The sequence below is a fragment of the Saccostrea echinata genome, unplaced genomic scaffold (genome assembly GCF_033153115.1).
Source record: "Saccostrea echinata isolate AGI-Se365-2 ecotype Australia unplaced genomic scaffold, CSIRO_AGI_Sech_v1 ptg000001l, whole genome shotgun sequence".
In the NCBI taxonomy this organism is placed as follows: Eukaryota; Metazoa; Mollusca; class Bivalvia; order Ostreida; family Ostreidae; genus Saccostrea; species Saccostrea echinata.
The window spans coordinates 38,350,125-38,363,771 of record NW_026889750.1 but is presented as its reverse complement, the minus strand read 5'-3'; the positions used below and the strand labels follow the sequence as shown (position 1 = coordinate 38,363,771).

Genomic DNA, 13,647 nt, shown 5'->3' with positions numbered 1-13,647 from the left:
TTCAGATTTTTCACAGGTGTCATGTGCAGTTGTGCGTAAGTAATCAGAACGGTTGTCTAACTTTTTTTGGTGAAATTCACGAGACAATCAAGGTACAATGTGTACACAAACAGTAATTATAGATTTCTGTTGTGAATCCATGTTTCCAGTTTTTTTTTAATTCTTTATCTTTTTTAAAAGGCGGCTAATACTACATTTTTAGTAATTACCGTAATGGTATATTAAAAACATTGTATTAAGAAGGGTTATACTACGTTTCACTAGCGTTTTGTAACTACTACATGTACTACATTGTCAAGGTAGACGATAAGCAGATTTGTTTTATGAATAACAAATTGAATTCATTGAAATTGAATTTTAAAAATTGAATTTTACATAGAATCACACACATATATATAAGGGTATTTATAGGCCAAATTTGAATCGGACTCGATTTTGAACTTAAAATGGCTGATTGGACAGTCGGGTGCATGCGTATAGATTGATCGTCCATTGTATTCATTTATTGAAGGTTATTAGAGCATCGCTGTATGCGCCAAAGCCGCTAAAAATGATCCCTGCTTTTTAACGTACACATACCGTAGTTATTAATCACTGTAAATAATGTATTTGTAAGTTTAAGAAATAAGAGAATTTTGCAAGAATTTTTATTGTATAATACATAAAGTACTTTTATAGTTTTAATGATCAGGTAGACTTGTAAATAATAGATAAATAAAAATGAGACCAAAAAAAAACTAATCTTATTGATTGTTTTTCAAAGAGCAAGAGAGGCCAATGTGAGAGGTTATGATATGGGATTAAAAAAAATAGTACAGAAGCACTAATAGTTTGTTAATAGTCTGCATGGGGATAGTGATGTATGGGGGGCAGATAAGAACTTAATTTATGAGTTGTTACTGAATACTAGACTAATTATTTCTTGGATATGATCGTCCCATTTCTCTTGCATTTGGGCAACAAAGCTTCATCTATCAGTTTATTTTATACTCTATGTATCCTCTAAATTGTTGAATTATACTCAGGTGACTTGGGCCTCTTGTTATGGAAGAAGCAGTTGTCTATGATATATCAGAAAGCTTAGTTTTTCATTCATCAAGAGGGATGGTTGTACAAAGTGTTGAAAAGTCATACGTTTTGATATTACTAACTTTTGAAAAATCTTGTGTTTTTAAAATGATTTGAGAATCCATGGATTTACATCACTTCTAGAATATGCTGTAGCACAGTACGTCTGAAGTTTTCCTTTACAACAGTTAATATTTTTGTGAGCAGTAAACACATGGGCTTGATAGAGCACTTGCTGGACCCGGTAATGTTTCTTTGTTTGAAAAGATTTTTATAAAGTTCAGAATCTAGTATACTTATTAGGTAGGGTAGACCGAAGTATATTTGTCAGAATTTTCTCTAAAAAATAATAGTTTTACACTTTGTCAAATCCACATGTAAGTACACATTTAATTGGAAAAATAGTTTGTTTTAATAACATGATAGAGGTTTTTCTATATCGCTTCCAAGTTTTTACCAAGATGAAACATGTATCTAGGGAGAAAAATTCGGACAGATGAGTCCAATGATGTATCCAGATGCTGCTAGATATTATGCACCCACCATGACCCAAGTGCAGCCAGCTTACTTCGTTTCCAACAGTATGCCAAGATTGCAAACAACCGTTCCAAGAACAATTTCCATGCCTGCTAATGGTATGTCCTCTGTAGTAAATAATTACTGAAATGTGCATTGTCGCGACCATGCAGCGCTTAACCAACGTCACATATACATGTATATAACCGAACTAAATAACATTAAAGAGAAATGGGGTTCAAAATTCACATCCTGATCAGAGCATATTTAATTATATTATCATCAGCTTGCATATTTATTACATTTCTCATGTATTTTGCTTATAAAGTGTGAGGAAATCTACAGCATTCAAAACACCATAACACGGACAGGGGTTCAAAAAGTTAAAGTATGCGTTTTATTTTGACGTCAAAAACGTTGAACGCCATGAAAGTGCAACGTCATAAGCGAAAATCAAAATTAATGCTCACTTTGAACAGAAGCTGTTGCAATGGATCTTTCATTAATTATAACTTACCCGAAGAATAATAACACAGGAATTTTGAAATATAAATCATACTTGCAGTCGAGGCAAGGAGATAAAAATGTAAATATAAGCATTGAATCATTATATTTTGTAAGATATAGTCTCATAATTGCAACGATGTATGCAAACAAATTTTCATAACGCGCTAACGTGCGTTACTCAATTTGTTTGCACACACCGTTGCAGTTACGAGACTGTATCTTTCAAAAATAATGATTCAATGCTTAAATAATATATTGTCGGCTAAATACATGTATATTCCAACCTAATTCATAATCATTCGAATTGATTTGTAGAATTCTATATATTCTATGCATAAATTCAATGTATTGAAAGTGTTTTTATAATGAAATACACAATTGGAAAACAACGACGAATGAGAAAACACAAATTTTCATTTTTCAGAAGTTAAGATAAAATGCAAATAATTTGTAGAAAATCTAATTAAACGGTGTCCCTTATTTTAATTACTACTTGTAAGACTGAATACAAGTAGGTAGCTTAAAATCAATCGAGGCCTAATTCAAGTTTTCGCTTTTCATTTAAATTTTGTAACCCATAAAGAAATTCATTTTTCATCTATCCTTTAACAGAGAAAATTTCGACGACAAAGATACACTCTGTTATAACATCTCATTCCATCACAGGTTGGTCAGGAACACCCGCCTCCCAGCAGAACGTGTACGTCAGCCAGCGTATGTCTGGGCAATCCCAAGAATCAGTTAAGGTACGCTGGGTTATCTCGTGAACAATATACAATTACACAGCAACAGGTACATTTTACAGCCCTCGGAATGCAACAAATATGCCAATTTCAGAAGTGTATTTTAGTTACTGCGAGGAACTCATTATAATCACTGTATTCAGGTAGTCATTTTAATACAGAATTTACCGTTTATGTCTTTGACTAGGCACCATCACGTGCTGTAGTTAACCAAGAAATGGAACCACTTACTGCCACCATGTTGGCCACAGCACCACCTCAGGAACAAAAACAAATGTTAGGAGAACGTCTGTACCCTCTCATTTCTCGTTTTTCTCCAGAAATGGCCGGCAAGATTACAGGCATGTTACTGGAATTCGACAACACCGAACTTTTGCACTTGTTGGAGTCTCAAGAGTCACTTGAAGCTAAGGTGACACTTTGTTATTAAAATGTTATTGCATCTCTGTGTAGAATCAATAAAGTAAATGCAAATTAAGACAAAAATAATAGGTTTCTTTGACTGAAATGATAAAGCACTTAAATATAATAAATACTGGGTACTTGAGTCCGTTCATGTGATTGTATTATTATTATGGCTGAAAATTGGTTACTGGTAAAACGGTTACTAGGCAGCAGCAATGGCCCAGTCGGTAACCGGTTAGACAAAAAAAGTGTACATTGAACTTCAATAAAAAAAATATATTTCAATTTTAATTTGTACAAAAATCTGAATGTTAAATAAATTTTATTAAGTTCATAATCAATGCTCTCCGGTTTCACCCTCTTTGTAGGTCAAGGAAGCTGTTGAAGTATTACAACGTCACAATGTTCGAGCATCCACTTCCCATGTTTAGACTGTTATTTATATCTACATCCAAAAGTGTAAAAATTACATTAATTTGGTATAATTTGGTTTATATACATGTGACATCGTATTACACTATTGTCAATTTATTTTCTTTTAAATTTGATACATTTTGAAAATACATGCGTCTTTGATACCATTTAGTAAGCAATTGTAGTGGTCTGAATGATCAATATGTATGTTCTTTTTGTATGCACACCTGACGTAATACCATACGCATGACTGGTTATTTTAGCAACCAGTGTAACGTGGGTCAAAATTCTACGTTATATCGGCAAAGTACGCAATTTTAACCAAAAGGTTACCAATAATTATCGATGTAGTTAATTTTTGCGATTTTAGGGATAATTTTATAATTTTTTATACAATATTGTGTGATTGAATTATAAGCGACACTTAAAAACAAAAATCTTCTTATTCCTGTTTAATACATATATGATACGCGACAAAGGGATTAAGATGCATGATGTTATTGGTGTGCATTTATGAAAATGAAGTTTTCATTCGAAGTAAAATTGTATAATTTACAACCAAGAATAGCATAATTTATTAATATTGACCTGAAGCTTCTTACAATAAAGATTTTAACAGGCCTTTAAATTCGTTAAAATAAAGATATGGAGAAAACATCCACCTCACAAGTACTCCCACCCAACCCTACCTTCAAATAAACATGGGCGGGGGGGGGGGGGAGGTATTGAAATCCATAGTAAAAATGGTTCAATGAAAAATGTCGGCGTCTTTGAATGCGCGCTTTCTGCAATCTGAAACCCGAGGACATAAAAAACGATATATATAGAAATGGACTATCCGAGTTTATGACGACATCATCGTTATTTTTCTATAACCAAAAAATGCTTCAAAAAAATATATGACCAAAAACATACTGTAATTACGAATATATACATGCATTGTAATGTTACGGTGCAGATACTTGTAACAGTTTGGCTCAGCAATTGCAATTTGAAAACTCTTAATATATTCAGTTCGTGCACAAATTGATCGTTAAAAAATCCATACTCCGATTGTTCGAGAGATCAACTGATCCTGATCAATTTTTAATACATGTATTCTTTTTCTTTTTTCACAATTAAGCACAATTTTAAAATCAGATCTTATAATTATATAATCTCTGTTAAAATAAACTAACAGAGATTTAAACAATTAAGTATGTAAATGTATACACACAGAAAAAGTAAATGTAAGTAGGTTTACATAGATAGAACTGCGGTTAATGTCGGTCCTTCTAAATTATTAAATGATACAGTGTATAAAGCGATTTTTTATAAGAAAAAAAAATACGAGAAAAAAATACTTGTATGTATGCACTAAAATGAAGATATTTCACAGAATATTTCCACTACATGTATTTTTAAATCTAAAGTTACTTTTTATTACATTTACAGTGTATTACATAAAAATATTTGATGTCGTTTCTACTAACCGTGCATTATTATAATATGTGCACGCTTTGTCTGAGTTATTGATTTAATAAAGAAAACTATCTGCCAGCATATAAAAAAATAATCGTTTTACGATCTGTTTTTGGACAACTTTTACAAACACACTTATATACCTCTATAATAAATCATGATCAATTTTCTAAAAGTCCAAATATATTTTTTTTTCATGTATGGTTAGACCGTCACGGTAGCTAAGTAGCTACGGAACATGGTTTTTGAAGGCACTTCTTAAATTAAAAAGCAACATTTTATATTGAAGTACCATCAAAACCATATCCAAAATATTTTTTTTTTTAAATTGGTTGAGAAATTAAAAATTTATGATTATTTTAAGGTTTTCATTTTTTCACATCTTGAAACAAAGTGTTACCTTTTTTTTTAAACCAAACAGACAAAATCTACTGAGTTGAAATTCTTTATTTAATGCAGAGTACATTAAAATAATTATATAAACAATAAATTTGCATTTAAAACTTTTACTAGTGTATTTAATCATTAAAATATTTTAAAATATTAAAGAAGGATTGGCAGAATTTTTAAGTCCAGACACTCATAATTTTAATTCTTTAACAGACAAATTAAATCAAAAAAAAAAAAATAAAAAAAATTGAGTAATATCAATATTAAAACTTTATATTTCACCAGCTAGATTTCTTTGTAAATTAAAGGATCAGAAGGCATAAAAAAATATTAATTCTCTGCCAAAACCAAAAATAACGACCAAGGTAAATACAGTAAAATGTATGCATAGAATTCTTTCTAGGGAAAAAAGAATTACTGGTATTTCATAAATGATGATTACTTTGATAATGAAAAAGGAAAGGCTTAAAGTTATGAAACTTAATTTTATGGTTAGAAATTCTGTATTTGCATCATAATGCCTTTGCAAGTAAATAAATAAATAACAATTGTAACATCCACATTTTTCTCATGCACATCAAACTCACATTTTACTTTAGTATTTTAAAAAGGTAACAAAAAAAAACTTAACTGGCTATAAATCAAAATTATTCAAGAGACCATTGTATGAGGCAAAAAAATGTTTACTGTCTGACACCCATAAAATTATTTATATTATGGAATATGTTAATGTCGAGAAGTTCACCGAGTCAAATCTCAATAATAATTATTCTTTCTCAATTTACTGTCTTAATTAATTGTACATTACACATATGTAGTTTCGCAATAATATGTTATGTACAAAGTTTTTCTTGGTTGTCATGTCATTTCTGTGATAAATTTTACTTGAGGTATTGGTAATTGTTTTTTTTAAGAAGCTAAATAAATCGACGTATAGACAGTAACAGATGAATAAGGATGGAGTTGGTGGAGGGGGGGGGGTACTATGATGAATGGAATTACCGAGTAAATATTGTTGTTTTTATTAAATTCTCAGAGAATGTACTTTTTTATTTTATAAAAATCGGTTTTTCATGGTGTATATTCTGAAATTCATTTTTTCCCTCTTGAAGCGATTTTTTTTTCATTATTAATTTTTCCTTTTTATCAATATACACATGAAGTAAAACCTCACACAGGTTTCCGAGAAACTTTTGCGATTGTACATGTCGTGACCTTTCTGTATCAGTCTGTAATATTATACGACCAAAAGATCGTTTATTTTTCACGAACCACAAAATCAAGCAAAATATTGGAGTTGTCGCCCGTTACTCTTCCGTCGCTACGACAAGAATTAAGTCAGTTTAGTGTTATGAGATACAATGTGTCCTACCAGGCTCAAACCCGAGTGATCAATCTATTGTGAATCATTCTTAACCGTCGAACTAATAGAGGCCTGTACACAAGCGGAATTTCTTTGTTTACAACGATGACATCGTGTAAATAGGCGACGCCTATTTATTGTCTTGACCCAGGTATAGTAACATAGAAAGAAAAGATAGAAAATGTGAAATATGTATATCAGATAAGACAGAGGACGAATTTCACTTTGTATTAAAATGTCCTCGATATAAAGAACTAAGAATTAAATATATCAAGAGTTATTATTAAAAAAAAAGCATCAGTATTTAAATTAGTACAGTTACTGAGTTCCACAAATACTAAAGAACTATGTAACTTAGGTAAATTTCTATATTTTTCTGATCAATTAAGAAATGATGTTTTAAATAGTGGACAATAAGAAATGATAATACATTAAATGCTATTGTTTATGCAATTGCCACATGTATTTGTATATTGTAAAGCATATACTACACTTATCCTGTGCAAATCTTTTGTATAAAATTTATACTATAAATATATATGTACATATTTTGTATACCTATGAGATGTAATGTCTCTGGTTCAAATACATGTAAAACAAACAGTCCTCTGCTGCTGATCCAATATTATTTCGGCATTAGTGGCGGACTTGTGACCAATAATCATCACTTTCGGAAATTTTTCCTCATTTGTACAGCAGATTTACAAAAATATCGCCTTCCTGCAAACATTTGCTGCAAGTGTGCAGCAAACATTGCTGCAAACTTGCTGCAGACATTGCTGCAAGCTTGCTGCAATGAAGCTAAAGAAACCATGACAGCCTATACAAAGCCTTTGTGCTTGCAGCAAGTTTGCGACAAGTATGCAGCAAGCTTGCAGCAAACATTTTACCATGCAAATGAAGTTTGATGCAAGTCAGCAGCAAACACTGGATTTTCCAAATATGGAAACCTTGCTGCAAGTTTGCGGCAAACATTGCTGCTAACTAGCGGCAAGCAATATAATTATTGTTTTTGGCACATTCCTGCGTACAAGCAGCAAGTTCACAGAAAGCCCTTGTCCTGACCTTAATCTGTTAATTATAGAGATGTCTGAAATGATGCAAGCTAGTTTCTGAAGTGTTAATTGTCTCTCTTTATGTTCCTAGACAATGTTCACATGCTATTCTTAATTAAAAAAAAATTTTTTTTTTTTTTTTTTTTTTTTTTTTTTTTTTTTTTTTTGACATTTACAGAAAATTAAAAATCTTTGCACATTACTTAACAATATAATTGTACGGTTAATACCAATTTATTTGAAAACATATAAACAATTATAATAATTGATTTGGAACCTTTAATACATTTAAAGAAACATACAAATGTGATATTAAAATAAAGATTAAAATAGATTAAGATTTGACCTAGCAAGTACATGTTACTTAAACATGCTTTAAAGAGATAATTGTTTCATATTAAAATAAAACAAAATCAGATCTTACCAATTAGATTTGTGTATGCCAATGTACACATACATCCAGAATTATGCTTTTGTAATCATTCAACATGTTTACTTGATAAATATTCCTAACAAAATACTGAAATATCTACACTTCAATTCAAACATTTCAAAATGGCGAATTCTGTGTTGACCTCGGTACAATCTGCATTTCACTGCCTGATTTGACTTGTTTACTGTTCTTGCGAACTTCCTGCAAACATTCAATTTGTTAAATGTTTCCTGCAAACTTGCTGCGAACAACAGATTGGCGTGTATGTTTCTTGCAATGAATTTGCTGCAAGCTTACAGCAATTGCTGCAATGTTTGCCGCAAGATCGCAGCTAGCGGTAATCATCTGCGAACAAGAAAATTTTCTTCCTGCGAACAATTTTGTTTGCTGCAAACTTGTAGCAGACTTGCTGCAGGTCTGCAACAAACATAACAGTTTGATAAGGGTAACCACTACATCTCATTCTGCTGTTGGGGGAGGGGGGGGGGGGTAATTAATGACTTAAAATTGCATGGATTCACCCAGTCCAGTGGAACTTATCGTAACAAAGTTAGTTTCTTTCTTAACGCACCTGAAACAATTGTACCAGCTTAAATCTGTGACAATATTGTGTTATTTTCCAGGAGAACCTACAAGACTCGTATCTGCAGAATTCTATGTCCAAAGGGTAATGAAAGTACATGTATATATGGCAATATGCGATCTTTTCCATTAATTTGTATTATATACTTTTCCATTTTATGTTGTATCATTGTATTCAATAATTTTTCATTTACATTGTAAAATTTTTATTTGTATTGTATAATTTTCCATTTTTATCGTATAATTTCCCATTTAAATTGTATATTTTTATTTGTATTGTATAATTTTTATTTGTATTCTATAATTTTCAATTTGTATTGTATAAATTCTCATTTGTATTGTATAATTTTCCAATTTGTATTGTATAATTATAATTTATAAGTAGAATTCAGGTGAAAAATTATAGAATTAAGGTGAAAAATTATAGAATACAAATTACAAAATAAAAATTTTTCAAATGAAAATTATAGAATACAAATGGAAAATTGTAGAATACACATAAATATTATGCATTTACAAATGAAAAATTATACAATTCAAATGCAAAATTATAGAATACAAATTAAAAATTATAGAATACAAAATGAAAAATTTTACAATACAAATGAAAAATTATAGAATACAAATAGAAAATTATAGAATACAAAATGAAAAATTTTACAGTACAAATGAAAAATTATAGAATACAAATGGAAAATTGTAGAATACAAACTAAAAATTATAGAATACAAATACACATTATACAATACAAACGGAAAATGATAGAATATAATTATAAATGGAAAATTATACGATACAAATGGAAAATTATACAATACAAATTAAAAGATCGAATATTGCAACGTTTGACATGCCATATGAAAGTTTAAAAATCAATTGTGTAGAACACAAAATAACATTCTAGAAAGTAATTGGTTTTACTAATACATGTAGTCGACAGGTCCAGTGCAATCTCTTGATTTAGCTATATAGCTTGAATAAGCTATATAGCTTTATGGTGCTATTCAAAATAACTTGATTTAGCTATTTTTTTTTATCTCACTTTTTCTTAAAAGTGTTATTTTTTCAGCATGTACAAAGGGTGCAGTGATAGTTTTCAATCAATGCATGTAAAATAAAAATTGCTCATCAAATTGCGTCTCCTTGAGAAACTTTGTACTCCAAGTTTTAAAAGTTTTGGGGCTGTATAAAGTAATTGATTTGTGACCACACATTTACTTCTTAAATGAAATTATAAAGGAGATCAATTATGGCCAACAAGATAATTCATTGGTAATAATTCAACACAATGTGAAGCAATCATACTTATCCACGCCTCAACGCACACAAAGTGGTGTACAGTTATCCAAACAATGGAAATACATCTTTTGCTTAAAAGTATTCAAAAGCTGCAATGTTAAAATGAATTGTGTTGCTTTTTTGATAGCCTATAATACATACATGAATAGTCAAATACTTGCGACTTTTTGTCTATTTCTTACAAAAACATTTTTGTGAAAAACTGCATATAACATGGCCGTAGGAACCGGGGGGGGGGGCGTGCCCCCCCCCCCAATAATTTTGCCGATATATAGATTACCATAGAAAGCATAGCTACTATATGCTTGTGCCCCCTCAATAAAAACGTCTGATTGATGACCTTTTTTTTTTCTTTTTTTTTTTACTTGTCAAGGAATTTTTGGTTGATAGTGCCCCTCAACTGAAAATGTATGGCTGTGCCCCCAAACTGAAATTGCTTCCTACGGGCCTGTATAAATAGCTTTATTAACCTATTTTGAATAGCTTAGTAAAGCTATATAGTGATTTCAAGCTACATAGCTAAATTAAGAGATTGTACTGGACCTGGTCGAGACCCCATATTCAGAGATGGAGTCCACTTAAACGATCTGGTCAATTATAAACTTGTGCGTCAGATCAGGGGTCTCGTTCTTCACCAGCTAACTTCTACAGGACATACCGCGCTGCACAAACTTGAAGACAGGCTTCATTGCATTGTGCGTCTTTAATACATGTATAATAGTACATGTACAAAGCATTGTGTGTTATACATATCATTATTTAATATTTTATTGCTTGTTGTTAAGAAACTTTCAAGTCGTAGACATTTCATTTAAATGCATGATGACAAAATGAGGTGTAATGATGAGGATATTTGTTCACTTCCACATTTATTCATGCTTATGGTATAATGTCTTATTCAGCTTCTTTTCCCAGAATTACACGTACATTGAAGTGACTCACTGTTTTTCAGCCGAAGAGAACCAGCAGTACAGATTTATGCCTAGTCTTTAGAAAGCATAGTCATATTATTTTAGCTTTCACAGGTAACATAATATCTGTTTGTTTCTCTGTTTAACTGCAGTGCTTATTTAGAATCAGCCACAGTGTTACTGTGTAAGCTATATCATTCAGTTTTTAATTCTAAACTGTTTCTGGCTTCAGTGCGGTTCCTACATGTATAGTTGCACATAAAGAAATAAGCTCTAGTGTACTATTCATGTTTACTTCTTACAAGTTTAAGTATTATGTTTAAAATGCACAGCAGCTGAAATGCCATACATTGTGTGCATGTCATCTAAGTTCCTCTGTTAAATTATGTATGCACTTAAGGAATGTTTTTAAGTTTTGTGTGAGTTATTGGTGTGTAAATCACACAGACTTGTCACGTAGGCATATTTCATGAAGCGCCCTAGCGCTTCTTGAAAATTATGCCTACGTGCAAGTCTGTGTGATTTACACACCAATAATTCACACTAAACTTAAAAACATTCATTATATTTACATTTAACATGTTTAAATGCACCAGAAATATACTCAATGTTTGATTTTCTCGCTGCCCTATATCGTCATATTTTTATTAACGTCTCTGTAGGCTCATTGTGACGTCACGTTAGTGCGAGTTTCTCCGTGTAGATAATTTCTACGCGTTAGTATACACAAAAATGGCTTTGAAATAAATTTCACAGTTGGCTTTGTAGAAAAATACAGCAATTGTAAATATAACAGCTTAAATGCTATATTCATGTACACTGCATACAAACTTCAGTGTTATATTTAGGTTCATGTGCAAAGCTCATAAAAAATGCTATAAATCGTGTGCATAACACATCCACTTTTTAACTATATATAATGCATACATGCACCAGCTTAAGTGCTATATGGAATATGCATTACTTGCAAGCTCTGGGCTATATTCAGATATATATGTGCACTACAACTCAAGTACTATATTTAGGTGCATTACATATAAGCTTCAAACCTATTACTTTATAACTGCACAACAGCTTAAGTGCTATATTTATTTGCATTTCATATAAGCCTCAGAGCTATACTTAAGTATGATGTGCACAACAGCCCAAGGCTATAATCATGTGCATCACATTTTGTGCTATAATCAGATCAATATGTACAACAGCCTTGAACACAACTGTGAACTTTAGTGCTAAATTTCAGATACAGGAGCACAGCAGCTTGAATGCTATTTTTCATGTGCACAATTTGCAAGCTTAAGTGCTTTTTTCAGGTACAAATGAAAAGCAGCTAAAGGGCTATATTCATGTGCATCAATCCATTTTAGTCCTTTAAAAATTACATTGTGATAGCAATATATTCTTGACATAACACCTTTAAGCAATGTTGACAGTAGCATCAGCTATAAAAGTACGTGACATATGATCATTATATTATTCCCATATTTATCTTTACCCCTTTCTTTACAGTATCATGGCGTCTCAGCCTAAACAAAGAAGACTTACTAAATCGTTAACATTAGACCCATCTCCAGCTAAATCGCCCTCCCTGGATGTGGCACCTCAGCCGACAGCAACACCCATTCCACAGATGGAGGATATGATGCAGACCTGTGTGTCACGTTCAATCCCCACTACTGAGGACACGTTCCTACGGTCTTCACCAACAAATCAGCAGCCTACACCTTCCTTAATTCAAGAGATAACTACACCAACAACAACAGGTATAAACCCCAATAATGTTGTCAGTGATGTCTCCTTAATGCAATCGCCTCTTAGTCTAAGTCCTTCAGTTCCCACTAATCTAACACTAGGGGTAGATGAAAAAATAAGGTTCAAAATACATTCCGGGTAGTTTGTAAAGTTTTCCTTGCTGCAGCTTAAAGACTTCAGAATAGAGAAAGACAATAAATACATATCAGTGGAGATAGATGGCCAGCTAGTTTTCATAAAAGCTGAAGATTGATTGATTGTATGTTGTTTTACGTCCCATTCGAGAATTTTTCACTCATAGAGAGACGTCACCATATACCGGTGAAGGGCTTCAAATTTTGACCTTTACTCAGCACTTACGGCCATTGAGCAGTGAGGGATCTTAATCCTGCTAACGCATGCCGTGACACGGGACCTCAGTTTTTAAGATCTCATCCGAAGGCCCCGCAACTTTCACTTCAAAGTGCCGAGCGCATGGCGAAGGAACAATTGCTACTCATTTTCTATCGACTTAGGTCAGTCACGGTCGAGATTCGAACTCACGAGCTCCCGATCACGGAGCAAGCCCTGTACCGACTGAGCTACCGTGAACGGTAAAAGCTGAAGAAAATGATTCTATTAAAACCATAGCCAAGTGGATGTAAGCCTTCCACTTTTGTGTGGCAATTTACAGAGAAATATCCCCAGGAAACCTCATTTTTAATGGCTTATGCCCAAATTGTCAGGAAACTTGCCGATTCTAGCAGAG

General features: G+C 32.1%; 1 protein-coding gene across 1 annotated transcript; it reads left to right on the top strand.

The window, feature by feature from the left end:
* The first annotated feature begins 1,564 nt into the window (after window positions 1-1,564).
* Window positions 1,565-4,070, top strand: LOC133197336 (polyadenylate-binding protein 1-A-like). Its single transcript, XM_061333316.1, has 4 exons — window positions 1,565-1,703; window positions 2,704-2,837; window positions 3,022-3,246; window positions 3,608-4,070. Exons 1-4 carry the CDS (start codon window positions 1,565-1,567, stop codon window positions 3,668-3,670), a joined length of 561 nt encoding a protein of 186 aa, XP_061189300.1. The 3' UTR covers window positions 3,671-4,070.
* The last annotated feature ends 9,577 nt before the right edge of the window (window positions 4,071-13,647 follow it).